We start from the raw sequence: 17,868 nt of genomic DNA, 5'->3' as shown, positions 1-17,868 counted from the left end.
TCAATTTATCTTGAATACTGTTGGCAGTTCTGATTCTTCTATTTCAAATAGAAGAATAGAATAGAAGTAATAGAACTCGAAAAAGTGGAGAAAAAGGCAGCAAAGATACTCAGAGGGATGAAATGCCTTTAATGTAAAGAAACAAATAAGATACAATGTTCTTCACCCTGATAAATATAAAGGAGGGGGATTTTATGGATGTGAAATATATGAAATTGTGGAGCACAGAGAATTTGCATAAGAAAGAATCATTTACTGTACCTTACAATATAAGAATAAGCGAACAGGAAGTTAAAGTACAGGAAGGAGTAGGCACTTCTTAGTACTGATTCTAATTAACTGATGTCTGGACACAGTTCAGATATATCTTTAAGAATGGAGACTTCACAGCCTACCCAGACAATCTGTGTCAGTGCTCCTTCACCTTCACAATGAAAAAGAGTTTCTTCATGTTTAGATGGTGCATCTTTTTTGCAGTTTGTGCCCTTTGCTTTTTGTCCTCTCACTGGACACTTTTGGAGCCTAGCTCTGTCTTCTTTGTACCTCCCCAGTGTGTTTAAATTCATTAAGTCTTCTCTCATCCTTCTGTGCTCTAGGTTAAACAGTCCCAGCTCTCTCAGTCTTTATTCACATGAAACCTATTACAGTCTCTTGAACATCTTTGAGGTCCTCTACTGGAATCTATCCAGTATGTCCACCTCTCTCTTACTGGAATGTGCAGAACTGGACACGTGCCTTGCCAGTGCTGAGCAGAAGGGAAGGGTCACCTTCCACAAGACGCTGGCAGTACTTTTCCTAATGCTGCCCAAGACACATTTAGTAACTTTTTGCAGCAAGGGTACATTGTTGGCTCGTGTTCAGCATGCTGTCTATGAGGACCCTCTAGGCCTTTTTCTGCAAAGCTGCTTTCTAATCAGTCAGTTACCAGCATATATTGGTGCATGGAGCTGTTCCTCCCAAGGTGCAGGTCTTGACAGAGAAGAAAAACTGTTTCAACTGCTTTGAGGCCATGTAAAAAGAACAAACTGAAACCTTACTTTCAAAATTACCAGATCTGCTCTCACAGGTAAATGTAAACCAGCAGCACCTACATGACTTAACTCACCAGTTTCCATAGCTTTAAAATCTAACCCAATATAAATTGTGAGTGCATTAACCAAATTGCAGCCCACTGGCCAAAATCTGAATTTGGCCCATAAGCACTGGCATTCAAGTGCCAGTAACTATAATGTGTTGTTAGTCTGGTGCATACATTTAGGCAAAGCAGAGCCAGAATGGTCATAAATTTCCTTTTAGATAGGAAACCTGGTGCCATTTCACAGTAGGTGCGGCTGCCAAGAAGCTGAAAAATGTATTTGGTAAATATATGCTAAGTACTACTGTCTTATGCCTCACATATAGAACAGCCAGAATCCAAGCAGGTTATTCTACTTCTTTTACCTTTTCTTTTCAAAACTATTGTAGTATATTATCTTGAAACAGCGAATGTTTATTGATTGATTAGCATTGACACATTAAAGTATAGCTGTCAAAGATGTTTAAGTATAAATACATGAGTATGATTAGTTATCTAGTAGGATCAAGATAGTATCAGTAGAGGTGTTTTGGTCACTGTTGTGTGTTGTTGGATGTATTTTTTCATTCATTTGTTATGTAAAATTTTGTCTGCTTTATGTAGAAAATTCTCTAGAGTAGAATAGACTAATGGAAAATAGGCTTTTTTATTTTTTTTACTTTTAATTTTTAATTTTTTAAGACAAGCACACTAATAAACATGTTTAAGTGTGTGTGCATCAAGATTATAGGGCAAGTATATATATATATGCATATATCCAGAACTAGTTCCGAGCTGGATAATGCTATAAAATGATATTATGTCTGAAGACTTGGTCAAAGCAAAGCAACAACTTGTATTAGATATGATTTAACAGGATTACAGGAGGAATTGCCAGGCAGCTTCTCAATGCACAAACTGCTTGGCTAGATAAGACTAGTGTAGATTGCAAATGAAAAGCTGCAAAGGCAAAACCATCTGCAGGAGGAGGTGAACAGTACGCATCTACAGGAAAATGTACTCTGCTATTTGTGCAGAGGAGTCCTACCTGAAATTTTGTATACTCTGTGTGATGATTTCAGTAGAATTTCTTCACCTTTCCTGCTCTGGCATTACAATATATGATAAAACTCAAACAACATAGCATGCAACCTATACTTTGGGCCATAGTTACAATTCTAATCTCTCATAGCTTGGTTTGACCAACTTAGATGCATAAAGACGTGCAGAATTCCTCTACAAACTATAATCTGTTTGCTCTAAAGCAATCAAAATACTTTCATGACTTTTAGACACCAGCCTACAAAAGGTGGGAAATTCTCTCTAAGTGTTATGATGAGAGAGAATCCTCATACATAAGAACAGCTGGAATTAAAAGAGGAGGGAAAATATCAGGAAGAAAGTGTCACCTCAATGCAAATAAATGATAAAGAAAGAAAAAAAATCAAAGTTTCTACATTACTGTGTAAACATGCCTGTACTTAAATTACTACACCTGTACCATCGAGGTAATAAAGTGTTTATTTCCAGTGAGTAGGTGAGGCAGGGGGTGGAAGTGTGAATTAAGGTTTCCCTACCATTTTCAGAAGACCACACCCTACAGAAGAAGAGTCAGAGGCAGCTGTAAAGGGCAAAGGAAGGTGCATTCCTGAGTGCAGTAACTTCAGCAATGACAATCCCATAGACATCATTTTAAAGATTTACTACTAAATTCACGGATGTGGTAATAGTACGGAAAATGTAAACTTTAGAACTGTAAGCAAATGAAGTTTAATCAATTCTGTAACTATTACGCCTTTTTTATAATACACATTTTGATACTTGTTACTCAGCATAGGCTTTTGAAGCATAGGGCTTCTCCAGGTGTTTTGCAGATGTTTTGCCCTGATACTCTGAAGCTTTACAGTTTGAAGTGATTGAGAAACAAGGCATAATAGCATTTAATTAAGTTTGTTGTTCAAGGTAACATTTAAGCACATGCTTAACCTTGTAGAAATAAATGGAATTTGGAGTTAGGTAGACACTTAATTAGCAAATCACTCTGAGAGTTCTTTCACTATGAAACATATACCCTCTTTGTAAAGGAGAACTTTTACATTTATGCCCTCGCAAATGGCCACCAAAGAACAACAGAGAACCAGGCTCAAGACTACTTGACATGTACTTAAACACTTGTCTTTATTCTGTGTCAACAAAAAATTCACTGTCAGTTAAACTATTCTTGATTTATAGGATATGGAGGGTGGAAAAAATATCTCTTTATCCAATTGCTGTTAATTTCATGTTAATTTCTTCTTTCTAATTTCCAGACAGAACCTTGTTGCAGCTCTTAGGAAATACAGAGGTCAAGTGGAGCATCTTTTGCAAAATGAGGTATTTGTTCTCCATCTGTTATACCAAAAATAAAAGCATTACATTCTTTGTTAAAGGTATCTAATTATTAATCTGCCTCAAATGCAATTAAAGAGGATTTTTAATTAAGGCTATTCAACCTGACTTCAGAAGAATATAAATTCTCTTAAAAAAAACTTGATTTGAGATTAAGGAAGTGTTACAATATAAATATATCACAGGTGACTGTTTCTGTGACTGTCAAGGAATCTGGAAATGAGATGAGTATCATTTGGGTTGGCAGTGTAATATTTAAAGTTAGTATGGGCATAATGCACTTTATATCTGCAACATTTGTCCTTGATTTTGAAAACTCCCAGGCAACTGTCTGCATCCTTGAGAAATGTATATGTATATATTGCTTGAGATCACTTGCAGAGATAGGCTTAGGCAGAAAAACTCACAAGAGGTTTTTTAAAAAGTATTGTGGGCTGCCAATAGAATGTTATATGCTTGAAGGAAATATTAGCTATAATATTTCAAGCAAAATTTAAACCCTAAAGACAATTTCATATTTGAATGGTAACTTAGAAGAAACTAAATACTTCCTTGATCTGAGTTTCAGATTGTCATGCCAACTGAATTTTGAGGGTTTAGACTGGAAAGAAATAAGTTTTCTTTTTTTCATAATTCATTGTGCTGAGATAGGGTTTTTTTAAAAAGTATGGTAAAAAATAATACTATTTTGTTTCAGAAATGTCACTTGTATTCGATATACACACCAAACTTATATTTTAAAAAAATTCTGACCACTAACTATTGCAGGATAATTTATGTAATTCTTTCATACTTTAGTTCTGCTCAAGGCAGTTAAATACTGAATTACCAACCTCAGTATTTTTTTTTTATATTTGTATTAATGACAGGTTCTAACCTTCTCATTACAGTCTGGATATAGAACTTAGCCTTGAAAACCAAATTTATACTGGTACAGCTTCCCCTTTTCAGGCATGAAATGGCTGAGTTAGAGAAATGGCTTTATCAGGACATTAACATGCTGTAGCTAACTGAAAAGGATGCTTATCAGTATGGAAACATGGAGAATATTTTATAGAAGAGCTTCTGCTTGTTTCAAGAATGTATTTCAAAATTTCAAGAAGTCATATAACTGTTCACTAAACACATTAATTTTTGTTTAGTTTCCTGAACATAGGTTATTTGATACTTATTCAAATGGCATTTTCTTTTCCTTATGATTCAGATTTTTTAAAAAAATTCCCCATTGTACTTCTGATATTATTCCTGTAGGGATTTTTTTAATGTAATGATATGTAAATATATGGATTTATTAATAATATTTTATAGCTTCATCTATATATGTTTTGCAGAAAAGCCAGTTACAGACTACTCAGTCCACAGGTGTCAAACTGTTCAGCTTCCCACACGGCCTCTATTTTTAGAAGGAAGAGAGATCTCTGCTGTCTCTCACAGAGAAGTGTACAAGACAATAATGGGGATAAATTCATAGTATCATAAAAGCATCAGAAAGTTTATGTATCATTTGGGTTCATGTTTTCTTAGAAGTTTCTTTGGAATGCTTCTAGAATCACAAAGTTCAGACAAACACTCATTTTGCCTTAAGATTCTAATTTTCTCAGTTTTCAACAAGGTATGTTTTGTGGAAGATTAATCACTGACAACTTAAACATAGCCAGATTAATGCTGTTTGTTTTTTCTTTTCCTGCTATCAGCCACATAATGTTGATTATGTGATTGAAGTAACTAAAGAAATCTGCAGTGTTCTGTGCTTCGTGGAAACCAGAGAAATTACCAATGCTGTCAAGAAACTCCGTGCAGTGCCATTGGTAAAAACACAGGTAAAAAATGCACTGAAGTCTTTCTAAGGCTGCCTTGAGAAGCTGATCTGTTTTTTCTATAGAAGTGGAGCTTGAATAGGTGTCATGAATTTTCTGATTGACCAAGGCTGTTCTACTCTCTTGCTTCAATCTGAGAAATATTAGGAAGTATCATCATAAATAGAGAAGGCTCAACTTTGTATTGCACAGGAGGATGCAAACTGTATTTAAGTGTAACCGATATGCTCCTGTGGTTGTTCTTTCTTACACCAACAAATGTATAAAAATACCTGCTTTGCTACATCAACTATATACCAAATAATGGTACATAGTTTCATGAAACTCCAGTTTTGTGTAGTTAGCACTCCTTCTGTAAACTGTCTTTAATTTATGAATTCTTCAGGTGGAAATGTCTCTACTATTTATACAGAGAAAGACCAACATAACATAATCCTGATTCTAGCTGCAATCTTCTTTCTTAAAACACTGGAGTTTTGTCTCCTGGGGTTGCAGTAGAATTCTGAGCTGGGGCTTTGTGGAGTAGTATCTGTTCTCAGCTTTGTCATCAGCTTCTTTGGGGTGACCTGGAAAAGTCACAGAGGACCTGATTTACAGAAAGTCTGAGCACCCAAAATTCATTTGGAGTCAGCAACTTGGAAATACAATGCTCAGCAAATTTGAAAATCAAGCCATTAATCACCTGGATTTAATCTGGTGTAACCTTAAGTCTTGTTAATTCTTTTCCACCCTAACGACATTCCTCTTCAAACATTTTTCTAATGATTTTAATATGATGCAAAGGTTTTTTTGTTTTTTTCTTTCCTACTCTTGCCTATTTCTTATCATTCTTTCTTACAGCAAATATCATTAAGAAATACATGCTCTGTTGAGCAGGGTGTTTGCTTTCTCAGGCCACTGCCTCCTTATAAAGCTGTTGTTCTTTCTCTTTAGAGATTTTTGGTCTATGGCTAAATATGAGTAAGAATACCTGGAAAAGTAAATGACAGGAAAACTAGTGTTAGCTGGGTTAACTAGTGAGTGTTGATTAAAGATGCTTAGCTGCATAAAACAAATCATTTAATTTCACCTGATAAGCAGTTTGAGGTCGCAAACCTACATCTGGGGAAAGCTAACAATTATTTTTCTAGTATTTCTCATGTCAGCAGAGTGAGCATATAGCAAATTAATTATATTTTGTCATCCATATGTACTTATGCTGCACAAGTTCAAACCCTTATAATGCTCTTTATTTTACAGGGGCTAAGCACTTACTGCGAGGAAAGAATTGCCATTTTAAGTGACTTGAGTATTGCTTATAAAATCTCTTAAATGTTTTTAGCCTGTTCATTCCCCTTACGTGTTGGAGTGGAGGTAGAGGGAGATAATAACTTCCAGTTTTGGCCCAAGGAAATAATCTCTGCATTAAGTGTCTCCGCTTGCTTTTCTTTCTAGGTTATGTTCCGCTGTAAATCTTGTTTACATAGCATCCTAAATCTTTTCAGGTCCACTTCAGCATCAGTTATTAGAAATCTCTATTGTCAGTAATTGCCAACCTAAACATATTTATTACAGTGCACATTTTATCTGGTGTGGTTTAAATGGAAATTTAAGAAGAGTTCTTTCTGTGATTAAATTAGAAAAATAGTTAAAAAAATAGCAAGAGCTTTGCATGGTCTGCTTTTCACTTAGACCTCAGGCTGTCCTGCGAGATGTCAAGAAGATAAGTATCTACCCCTTGAGAAAAGTATTTTGTAAACCAGAATCTTTCTTAAAAGATGGATAAAGAGCTTGGTTTTGTAAACAGAGTGGAAAGTAACAGAAGATAGTCTTTTTTAGGAAGGAATCAGAGCAGAAATAAAGTACTGGAAGTACTGGGACTAATTTGTTAAAAGACTTGTTTTGGAATGAATGGAAATTGTTTTAGCATGTTTTCTGTTAGTGTATTTTCTCTTTGTTTATTCAGATCATCCCTGTGAACTCAACATGTAAACTGCCTGATATGGCTGGTTTATGTTTACTGAGTATCCTTGAGTCTGCTTTCAATCCCATCCTCTCTGAATTCCAAACAATAAATAAATAAATAAATTTTAAAACATAATTCCCAGCATGTATCTAATGCTGGGGAATTTCCTTCTCTGCTGTGTGGTCAGTCTGTACAGCAGTAATCCAGGTTCTTCTGAACCAACTTCCGTATACTTCCTGTCACATAGGGAGTAATATTATTTTCTTTTTCTATCTTATCTATTTAAGTTATGAGCTTTTCAGAGTAAGGAATGCTTTTCTTTATCAATATGTACTGTCTCCAGCATAGTACAGTGCAAGTCCTGTCTGAAATCTCCAGAGGATAATACTGATAAGCAGTGGTGATGATGACAATGGTTGTGTTTGCTCATCTGTAATGGGAGAAATGATACTGCTCCTGAATACCATATTTTGAATGTTAAAAAGACTGTACTGGTTGAATATTTTCTTACCAGTCTTAAAGTATTTTTTTGTTCTAATAGTCCTATGAGGAGCTGCTTATCTTCACATTGCAAATGGAGAATAGACTAGATGTTTGGGTTTTTTTTCTTCTTCTTTTTTTTTTTTTTTTAAAAGAAATATAGTTTTAAGTTGTTGAGGTTTTTGTTCTTTTAACATTTCCTTTCAGGCTTGGCTAGTTGAACTTTTTGTCTGTCCCTTGAAACCCTCCTGTAAAGGCTGCCGATGACCTCGACTGACACTCCTTTCCCACTAGTCCCTTACCTGGTGAAGCAGTCCTGACTTCAAACAAATTGAGAGGGGGAAGAGTTGAACTGTTCCTGAACCAGCAAACACTTGTTGCTGCTATATGCTTCTTATTCCTTTGAGAAATAAGTGCTAGGGCAGTCTATTAGACTTTGACAATCTATGAAAAAGTTCAGGTTTGATTTTATGAAAATCTTCTCGCTCAGCAGACACTGAACTATAAATTTCATTAAAAGCAGTAAAATACATTTCTGTATGTTCTATAGCTCAAACATCACTCCTATTTATAAAATAAAGATTACACTTTATATGACACTAATTTATATATACATACATATATAAAACTATGTTACGTATAGAATAATATGTAAATATAACTAATAAGAGTTTCTTTATGTTTATCAATACCTGCAGTATTAGCCTATCCTGTCAGTCTGCTTTGTGTTTCCATTATGCTCATCAGCAAAACATCCCCAAGAGTTTTTGTTAGGATAGAAGAGTGGAATGGTACTTAACTATTACAAGGATCTCCCTTTTATTCAGGCAAGCAATTAACCTGAATAGCACCCAAAGTGAAATTTTTGAGGCTATGTATCACATCTCAGTGATGCATTGTTACACATTGGGTGAGAGTGGCTACACAAAGCAGACTGACAGGATATGATTTACATTGGAAGGAGTACCATAGTAGCCAGTAGAGAAGTTCTAATTGCTTTTTCACTATGGTTTCTAGATACATCAGTGTAGTGTAATGGTGTGGTTTTGTCTGGAACACTTTTTGACACTTCCATTTGGCAAGCTCCATGTACACATAATGCCTCAGGGAAGCTAATACTCCTTCCAATGTAAATTACATAGGATGTAGTACACACTTGTGTATATGTATCTGTATGTGCAGGCTTGCTGACTTAAAGAAAAAAATAATCTGTGGTTCTATTCTATGATATTCTACTTAATTGGCATATTATGTAAAAGCAATAACAAAAGCACAACCAAAAAAAAAAAATATCTTTTTCTTCAAATCATCTTATATGTTCTATTAAACAATACTTTTACTTCTTTACTGTCTCCTCCCTACCAGTGCTGTGAATTCCTTCATTGTGGCTTAGGAGATTATGAAAACAACTGGCATCAGTGATAGCTTCTTCTTGACTGATTGTGTCTCTTAATAAATGTGATTCATTCAGTCTCTAACCACCCTAACACTGGGATTTTAAGCCTGCTGTACAATTAATATTTTTCATTTCTTCTGTTTCCTCCTTTCTTATAGCAACTCACAAAAAGTCCTATGAGGGAAAAATCCTGCCAGAACCAGCACTAATCCACTATATATTAAATGGGCTACACTGTGTTGAAATTATAAGCACTGTTTCAAAAGGTCATTTTCTTTCCAGAATTTGAAAGAATTGAACAAAGGTCTCCATTCCCACTTGTCTTGCTGCATATAAAGATTGTGAAAACATATTTCTCAACGTGCAGGTTGCTTTTTTTATTTGGTTTCCCCCTCAAATAAGCATTTGGCTGTTCCTCATAATTGCAAGACAAATGCTGGAAACTCCAAGATGCGTACCCAAGGGAGGATGTACATCAAGCACTGTGTTTCTTATGTCACCTCTGTGTGCACTGCCATTTTTAAGAAGCCTCTAACTGAAAGTATGTGAACTAATGCAGCATTCTCACCCAGTTGCAGAGGGATTAATAACTCTAAATTATAATAAATCCTACAAGGATGCGTATTAAAACAGAGTGTATACTCTGGAAATACTAAAGTACTTAATTAGTTTGACAGCCTCTCTGGCTGAGAGTCACAATTTTGTTATGTATTTTTATGTTATCTTGGTAAATGCAAGTCTGATGTAAAAGTCAGACAAAATGGAGCAGGGAAAGATTTCAGGCTGAAGCCAGCTTGGTACCAAAGACCATGTAGTGATGACAGATCTGCCTGTGTGAAGTGGAATGTATATGTACTGTAGTGATACGTAATTTTGCTTGGTGTCTGAGAAGCCCAGAGCAAAGTCTGACAAATGTCAGTTCTTGGACTTGAGGTTTTAGTAGAACAACTTTTTCAAAAAGAAAGATAACTAGCCTTGTCTTTTTGGGTCAAATACAGAAGATATAAGCACTCAGCAGTTCCCGTCAACAACACTGGGACTCCTGAAGTGAGAATCCATATACTGCCCAGGATGTTAGGCATCAAAATCCATGGTTAGAAACAAGGAGCCTGAATGTCCCTGGGTCGCTCTGCCTGGTGTTTCCTGTTCGCTGACTCTAGTTAGCTGTCTTCTCAAAGGACTTTGTAGGCATGTCTATTTTTACTGATTTGATGTAGGAATGCAGGCAATACTTAGGCTCCCTGAACAGGGAGTCGATGCTCCTCAGATTGGAGAGGTGGCTGGAGCCTCGGTTGAGTGGATACAGGTGTCATAGTATCCATCCACTCCATACATAGTTGCCATGTATGAATATACAAGGTGTGCAAAGAAGTTGAGGTTTTCTTATCTCTGCTATACCGATACAAAGGCTGAAAATGTTTGTGCATCCAAATGCTGATTAAGTGCTTCTTTGTGTCTTGGGATGGTTAAATACTGCCAGAAATCAGATTCTGATTGACTTGCCTGGGCTGGTAGAGGAGGCGGGTGGAAGATCCAGAAGGTGGGCCATGCATCTAAGTCGTGACCACTCTCCTCGTAGCATCCTTCTCTGTTCTCATCCAAAACAGCTTTATTTTCCATGAGAACTACTCCTAGCACCATTTTAACTGCTATCTGGTATTTTCCAAAGAAACTGATTACCTTTTCCCCTTGGGTTTTATATTTCTAGGATTCACTTCAACGGGTGGAAGCACAAGGTAAAGCATGTTTTTTTGTTTGTTTGTGTGTTTTTTTTAAAAATATGTTAATTCAAGTTTTATAATAAGAAAACATTTTTCTGTTTGTTTTTATTAATGACCTGTCTCAGTTGGCACATTGCAGATGTTTACATATTTATTTATAAAGTAATTGTGCTAAATAAAATATACAGTGGTATAAAAATATAAATAAGCCAGCATTTCCCCAAAGCAATATTGAGATTCAGATATGGAGAATGAGGTGTGATAAAAGAACATACTATAGTTATTGGTGGTCATAGTGGCAATATTACTGCTATTTTTAGTAGCTGTCCTGAATCCCAGTGTTTTCTGTACAGAGAAGAAAAAATAAGAAACTTCCTGAAAGCCTGAAAAAATATTTTTGTATAGTTTTTATCCTCAACTCGATAATTTTCCTTTCTCCCTCCTTAGGCTTTAGTTCTTCATTGTCTTTTGTTGTGTGAACAGTATGTTGTTAGGAATTATATACTGTCATAAGAAGAGTAGATTTATTAGCAGTAATGGATAAAATCATAGGCTATGCCTTATTTAATCCCTCAGATAAAATCAGAATCGCTGGCCTGGTACTGTTAGCATTACTGCATAGCACTGAGGGACAAGCAGGAGTCTGTTCTGCTATGGCTGTCTGTCAAGTTTCTTGGGCTGATGGCCACCTGTAGGGCTCAGGTCCTGCCCTACCTCTCTGTAGCTTGAGACCTGTACTCACAATAGTATGCTGATGATCTCAAAGGAGCTGCTATCTAAATTTTGCGGTGAGCCATTGCACACTGTTATGGCAGCCTGTCTGTTTTGACTGAGGAAAAAAGGTGGCCATTTGAGATCTAAGTCTTGTTCCTCTCTCCCTCTTACAGCTATTCTGATTGCAGTGTGCTCAGAGTGGCAAACAGGTGAATCAACCACGGAGATTGCAGCAGCCTTTCAAACACAGATGTGATTTAAATGCAGGGCTCCAAATGCCAAGCTTGTTGTTTCGCCATTATTCAATTTCATGAACAGCAAACAAAGATTATATTTGTAAGCTGCCAGGAAAAGCTAAGCAGCTAGGGGACCCAGGTGCGGAAAGGGGGAAATGGATGGGAAGGTTTTTGTAGGATTCTTCTCCCTTGGAGACAGTCATTTTTTTTCCATTTAAACACTATTAATAACAAAAAATTCTTGAATACAAAAAGTAATTAATAGTTACTAATCAACATCTACCTTGGCAATCACAAAGTATTCAGAAAACCTCCCTGGAAAGGATTTAAAACATTCCTCTACTTAAAGATATTTTCAAAGTTGAGCTTCACTGAATCAGCAACTCTCTGTCTCTATTTACTTATGCCAGGAAACCCTGAACTGTGAAGACTGATAATTCCATTTGTTTTTACCACATCCAAATTTCATAACAATTTCAGGATCCGTTTGGTAGTATAATTTTAAAAAGTGCAACTCACTGACTGCAAGTCAGAATTTTCCAGGCCATTAGCAATTCTGTGGAGGAGCCTACATTCAAAGTTATCTGGGGTGATCAAAATTCAATTACATGCACTGATACCCATTTCATGTGAATATTAACACAGTATGTTTATTACATTTAGGCTTACTAACTAAACTTCTAAAAGCCAGCAAATAATTTAAAGCTAGACCAACAAGTCTGAACTGAAAAGTCTAGAACAGAATAAAAGCTTGTGTTAAGTTTATATCTGATAAAAACAAAGAGCAGTGACAAAAACTGATATATTGGAGCCTTGGTGTCATCTCTAGGAAGTGAATAAAAGCGTTCCACGAATCTTTTCATTATGGGATCATGAGCTTTCCTCAGTCCTTCACCTTCATGACAATTCCTTAGGCTCTCCCAGCCACTGTTCCTAGGGAGGCTGAGCCTAAGAGAAATTCAGGTTATATATTCGCACTCTGAGGCTAGAAGTAAAAACCACCTGGAAGGTGAAGCGTGCATTCCTGCTGAAACCACCTCTGTGTTTACTTTTTTCCACTCCATTAGTACTCCAACCCTCTTTTAATTTAGTTGGCTAACTTTGCAGACATGGGAAAAAAAATTGCCTATGATGTGAAAGTAAAGTAAAATCATCTTAGTAAAAAAGTAAATTAAAATCATTTTTTCAGATCTTGGAGAAGTGAAAGAGCACGTGCTTTGCTATCTCTAGCAGCACAATTGAAAATAAAGTCAGCACTGACAGTTGAGGAGAGGACAGACTACAATTCCCATTTGTGCTGTTCTTTTCTGTCTCTTTTCTGAATTTATGTTTCTCTTCAAGGAAGAGGTATCAAACTCAAAAAAAAAGCAGGAATCAGTTACTCCAATAATTCTTCTTAATTTTCCTCCTTTCCCCAAGCTATAGTTATTATTACCCTGATTATCAGAAGACTGCCAAACAGGTTTTCTTTTCTTTCCAGCATAGTTTTTCTATATTCCAAATCTCAGTGTTGTAGTAACTGAATGTTAACAATGCTATCTCTATAGACCAAATTATTCCATAGCTGTGAACAGAACACTACTCATCCATGTTACATCTAAGTCTGGACCATGTTCTGTTCCCTTTACATGAAGTCCTTAGAAAATCATATTAATATTTTAACACTCGGTGTGTTATTTTTCTTTGTTCTTAAATTTGAGATTGGCATTTTTAGAAATTATCACTTTTCTGCAGTATGAAGTTTTTTTAGAAAATAAATCTATTCAAGTTAATAGAGATTTAGCATTCTGACTTGCTGCAGTCTAGAGTTTGAAAGAATGGGCTAGAGGTTGGTACAGTCAGTGTGCCTTTCTGAAAAGTTGATAAATGGATGTTTATACAACGTTTACAGCCTTGTGACTTCAGGCGGGGATTTTATGAGATCAGACACAATAAGCAGCTTTTGGAACTTGATCCATAGTTCTCTGGGATCCATCCCAAGAAGTCCAGTATGCACCATAAGCTGATGATGTTGCATCGGCAGCTTTTCCTGTCTGAACTGATGCAGTTTTTATCGTTTTGAGGGAATGCAGAAAATAGATACCTTGATGACAACACATCTAATTAAATTAAACTGCTGTTACATTTGAGTGTAAAGGTTCACTGATGGTACTTTGAATTTGATGGCTTCTTCTAGAACTGGTCATAAAAGTACTTACCACAGAAAGCTTCAAAAAATAAAAAATAAAAAGAGGAAGGGGAGAAGGGAAGAAAATGGGAAGTTTTGGTGGAGTGTTACTATAAATAAATAAATAAATAAATAAATAAATAAATTGAAAATCTTTCTTGCCCTGGGACAGAGGTATTTTATATTTGTTCTATTTGGAAAAATCACTGTTTGTTTCAGAATAGAGAGGAACATCAAGAGCTTTTTTGATTGTATTTCTTCTTTGTTAGTCTCTCCTGTGTTGTTGTTGTTTTTTTTTTCAATTTGAGCATGGCTTTTTACCTCTAATTTTTTGCTATGTTTTTTTTTTTTTTTTTTTCCTAGAGTGAAGGTTTTTTTTTCTCAGGTTTGTTTAATTAATACTAGATTTCATATAACTAAATTCCCCCAGTCCTCCAAATAAAATAAAATAAAATAAAATAAAATAAAATAAAATAAAATAAATAGATCTAAGTTAAAAGGGCCGAATACTAGGACAGCAGGAATTTTTCAAGAGATAATTCAGAGGATTAATCAGCTAATAGGAGGAAACAACAACGAATATGTTGATGCTTGGAAACTGCATCTCCGATAGGTTTTTGCTCTCCAGCCCTTTCATGTTTTGCTTTTTACTTATTATGATGATGATTTAATTAACATTGCTTAGCACTTTGTCTAAATCTTGAGGGTTGCATTGGTTTTCCCAAGGCAATGGGGTAGGAGGGGGAGAGAGAGAGGCCAAAGCAGAATTTATGATCTAAATATTTTTCCTCTTTCTGAAAGTAAGTGAGAAAGAGTAATATCAAGCTCATGTTTTCCAAAATAGCTTTAAGGTGCCACAGGAATCTTAAGCCTTTCATCCAAATTCAGCCATGTTTTACCTAGAGAAAATGTGTGTATGGAATCAGGAAGAGCATGTTCTATATGTATTAAATTGATGTCATCTGCTAGCAAAGTGCCTACTCTGTTGAAAGATCTGACACTGAATTAATATCTGAATTGTAATACTGGACTGAGAAGAAAGTATGTGGTTTTCTGTATGGAATAAGCAGGTTTGTTGCTTACAGTCTCTAGAATTTACATGCAAGCATATTCGTTAACACTTCCAGGGATGGTGTGGGTTGTTCTTTTTCTCAGGGGAGAAATTAATTCCTTCAGACTTTCATGTACAAGGAGCATATGTCATAAGCAAACGTATCTGACAGCTGTGGTTAAAGTTCGTTTAACTAATACCCATTTTCGCATAACTTAAACACCCAGTCCTCCAAAAAAAAAAAACAAAAAAAAACAAACAAAACCCAAAAAAAACCAAAAAAACAAAAAAAAGGAAAGAAAAGATACCAGTTAACAATGCCCTATGAAGATACTGATATAGAAACATTTTTGATACTAGGACTGCAGGAAAATTTAAATTTCTTGTAAAAAGAACACATCAGAAATAAACATATTTGGCAGCTATAGATAAAAGTCACTTCTCATGTTCTCATCTCCTTTCCTCTGTGGAGAAGTGAGAAGATGATGACAAATAATTCTAAACCAGAAATAAATTGAGACTTGAGTTGTGAGATTATGAATCTCAGTCACAGTTCACTTTAGCATGTCTTGTATTCATCATTTTCCTAAATACTATGTGTGGGATACTTTCTAGAAATAAACTCTGGCACAGCACACACTGTGAATCTACTCTGGGATATCCATAGCCTTTGGAAGGTATATCAGTGAAACAACATAGACCTTTCTCATCTAAGATTTATTAATCGTAAAAGCAGTTAACTTCTCTGGTTCATTTCTCTGCAGTGAAAAGATGCTGACCAGTGAAATGGACCCATACACACTCACCAAAGTCTCTAATTTAATTAATTGCCACCAGGATTAATGAGTGAGGAGAGGGGGTGAGGTGACCATGGCAAAAAAGCCACAGAAAACATATGTAGGAAAAAATGGGATACCTGCTGACTAGGTCATACTTGAGCATTTGCTTATGCTTGAGGGGCTTTATTTGTGAGAACAGTCATGCTGGATCTCCTATAAGTTAGATAAACAGTGCTGAAATTTCATGAATTGAGAGAGAGAGAGAGAGAAAACAGGAGAAAGAATATAAATTTCCCAGTTTACTTCACAGGGAGTCTCACAGACCGTGCCTGTAGCTGAGTGAAGGCTTTCTGTCTCATCTAGCCATGTAGATATTATAGGGTGAGCAGGTCTGTGATACCCAGGAAACTTTTTTTACCTTACCACTGACAGAATGAATTATGTTGCAAATAACTGAGGAAAAATATATATTTTTTAATTATTTTTTTCTCCTCCATTTTTGGGGCAGTCTGCTGATATTCTTTTCTGGACCTCTTAAGAAGGTATTATATGTATGACTATCAGTAATTCATTGGAATGTAAAATAATTCAGTGCAAGTTAAACATTTAGTTTGGAAGGTGCTCACTCACTGCACATCCAAGAGAGATGGGTATAAGAATAAAATGCTATCCAAGGGAAAAATGCATTTGAGCTAAAGATTTATTCAGAACCCCTGTAGAAAAGGATGGTGAATGGAAAAAAATAAATAGTAAAGAGAGGAAATAAAAGGACAATAAGGAAGATATATCAGTCTCAGAAGTACATACCAAGTAAAAGGACTGAGTTTTCTTAATCGATTTTAATTGATTAGTCTCTAAAACAATTCTGTTCATATGTGTGGAGCACCACCTCCCAGGGCAGCCTGTGCCAGTGCATTACCGCTCTTTCAGATATATAATAATTCCTTTGTTGAGTTCTCCATGACTCAGTATTTCCAAATATTTGCCAGTTTAAAGGGGGTAGGCGTGATAGAAGTTCCAGACAAGGAGTATGTTTGAAAATCACTTCTAGTGACAAACTGAGCTAAGTCCTGTGAATCATACTGTCTGTATCTGCTGTTGGACAGGATGCTTTCAGTTGTCCCAAGATAAAAGTTAAAAGTGAATGCAAGCTAGTCTCACACTTTCTGTTCTTCAGAAAAATAAAAAGAAAAAACTAATAGATACTATTACTTGGCTAATAATGGCTATTGAGTGCAGTGGCCAAACATACGTTGGGAACTGTGGCACAATGCAATGAGAGTATGTACTTGATCATTTAGAAACGTGGGAGATATAGGGAGGGGGAAAAGAAGAATTTTGGATATTTCTCTTGGACGACAAATCGTTCTGACCCTGGAATAGTACAAAGTTCTCCGACACTTTCTTCTTCAAACTGTCCGTTGCCTGAGAAATAAGAGTGCTTGTACCAGCTCTCTTCACTCGATGGAGGCTGCCAGGGCTGGGGATTTTAATTTACAATGGCAATCAGATAGTCCCTAGCTGCTCCAAAAATGCAGAGAGGGAAGATGGATAAAAGCCAATAACTGCAGAAAAAGAGCACTGCAGAGCTCATGCCAAAGAAAACAACATAAATAAAAGTGAAATATAAATGAGGGTACAGCCTGCATTTGATATATCTGTGTGGATACATCTTTTAGTGTCTATCACTGCGGAATGTTTTGACCAATACATGACCACCTGAATGCTATATCTGATTGTGGCTGCTATTATATATATATTTTTATGAGTTGTTTATCTGTATCTGCAATAGCTTTATAGTCTTAAGAGCTAACCAGTGCCTTTGCTCCAGTCTACTGCAACATTGCCATTTCCCTTGAACAAAGTAGCTATGTAGCTGCAGAAATTACAAGACGCTTACATAATATAAATCTTTCTAGCGCAGAAATTGACAGACTAAAATGATGTATCTGAAGCACACACTGACTTACTGTAGTTTAAAAGGCTTACTCTGAAAATGCCTTAATTTGAAGGCACTGTAATGAAAGACTGCTAATGATACACTAGAAATAAGCTAAGGCTGGTTTCAGAAGCACAGATGGCTAATTGGCTTCAGTTGGTAGGTTATGTCATTTAAATTA

General features: G+C 35.9%; 1 protein-coding gene across 6 annotated transcripts in view; it reads left to right on the top strand.

The window, feature by feature from the left end:
- Positions 1–17,868, top strand: part of PIK3C2G (phosphatidylinositol-4-phosphate 3-kinase catalytic subunit type 2 gamma) — a 270,420-nt gene that overhangs the window by 109,968 nt on the left and 142,584 nt on the right. For all 6 annotated transcript variants that reach the window (XM_015867894.2, XM_085543196.1, XM_085543202.1 and 3 more), the window contains 3 exons: positions 3,364–3,427; positions 5,137–5,262; positions 10,789–10,816. In XM_015867894.2, the coding sequence (XP_015723380.2) occupies positions 3,364–3,427; positions 5,137–5,262; positions 10,789–10,816 (218 nt within the window). The remainder of the gene's footprint in view (positions 1–3,363; positions 3,428–5,136; positions 5,263–10,788; positions 10,817–17,868) is intronic.

The sequence above is a fragment of the Coturnix japonica genome, chromosome 1, assembly GCF_054131305.1.
Source record: "Coturnix japonica strain WE chromosome 1, WE-NBRP24, whole genome shotgun sequence".
Lineage (NCBI taxonomy): Eukaryota > Metazoa > Chordata > Aves > Galliformes > Phasianidae > Coturnix > Coturnix japonica.
Note: the sequence above shows the minus strand (reverse complement) of the source record. Positions and strands in the feature narration are given on the sequence as shown.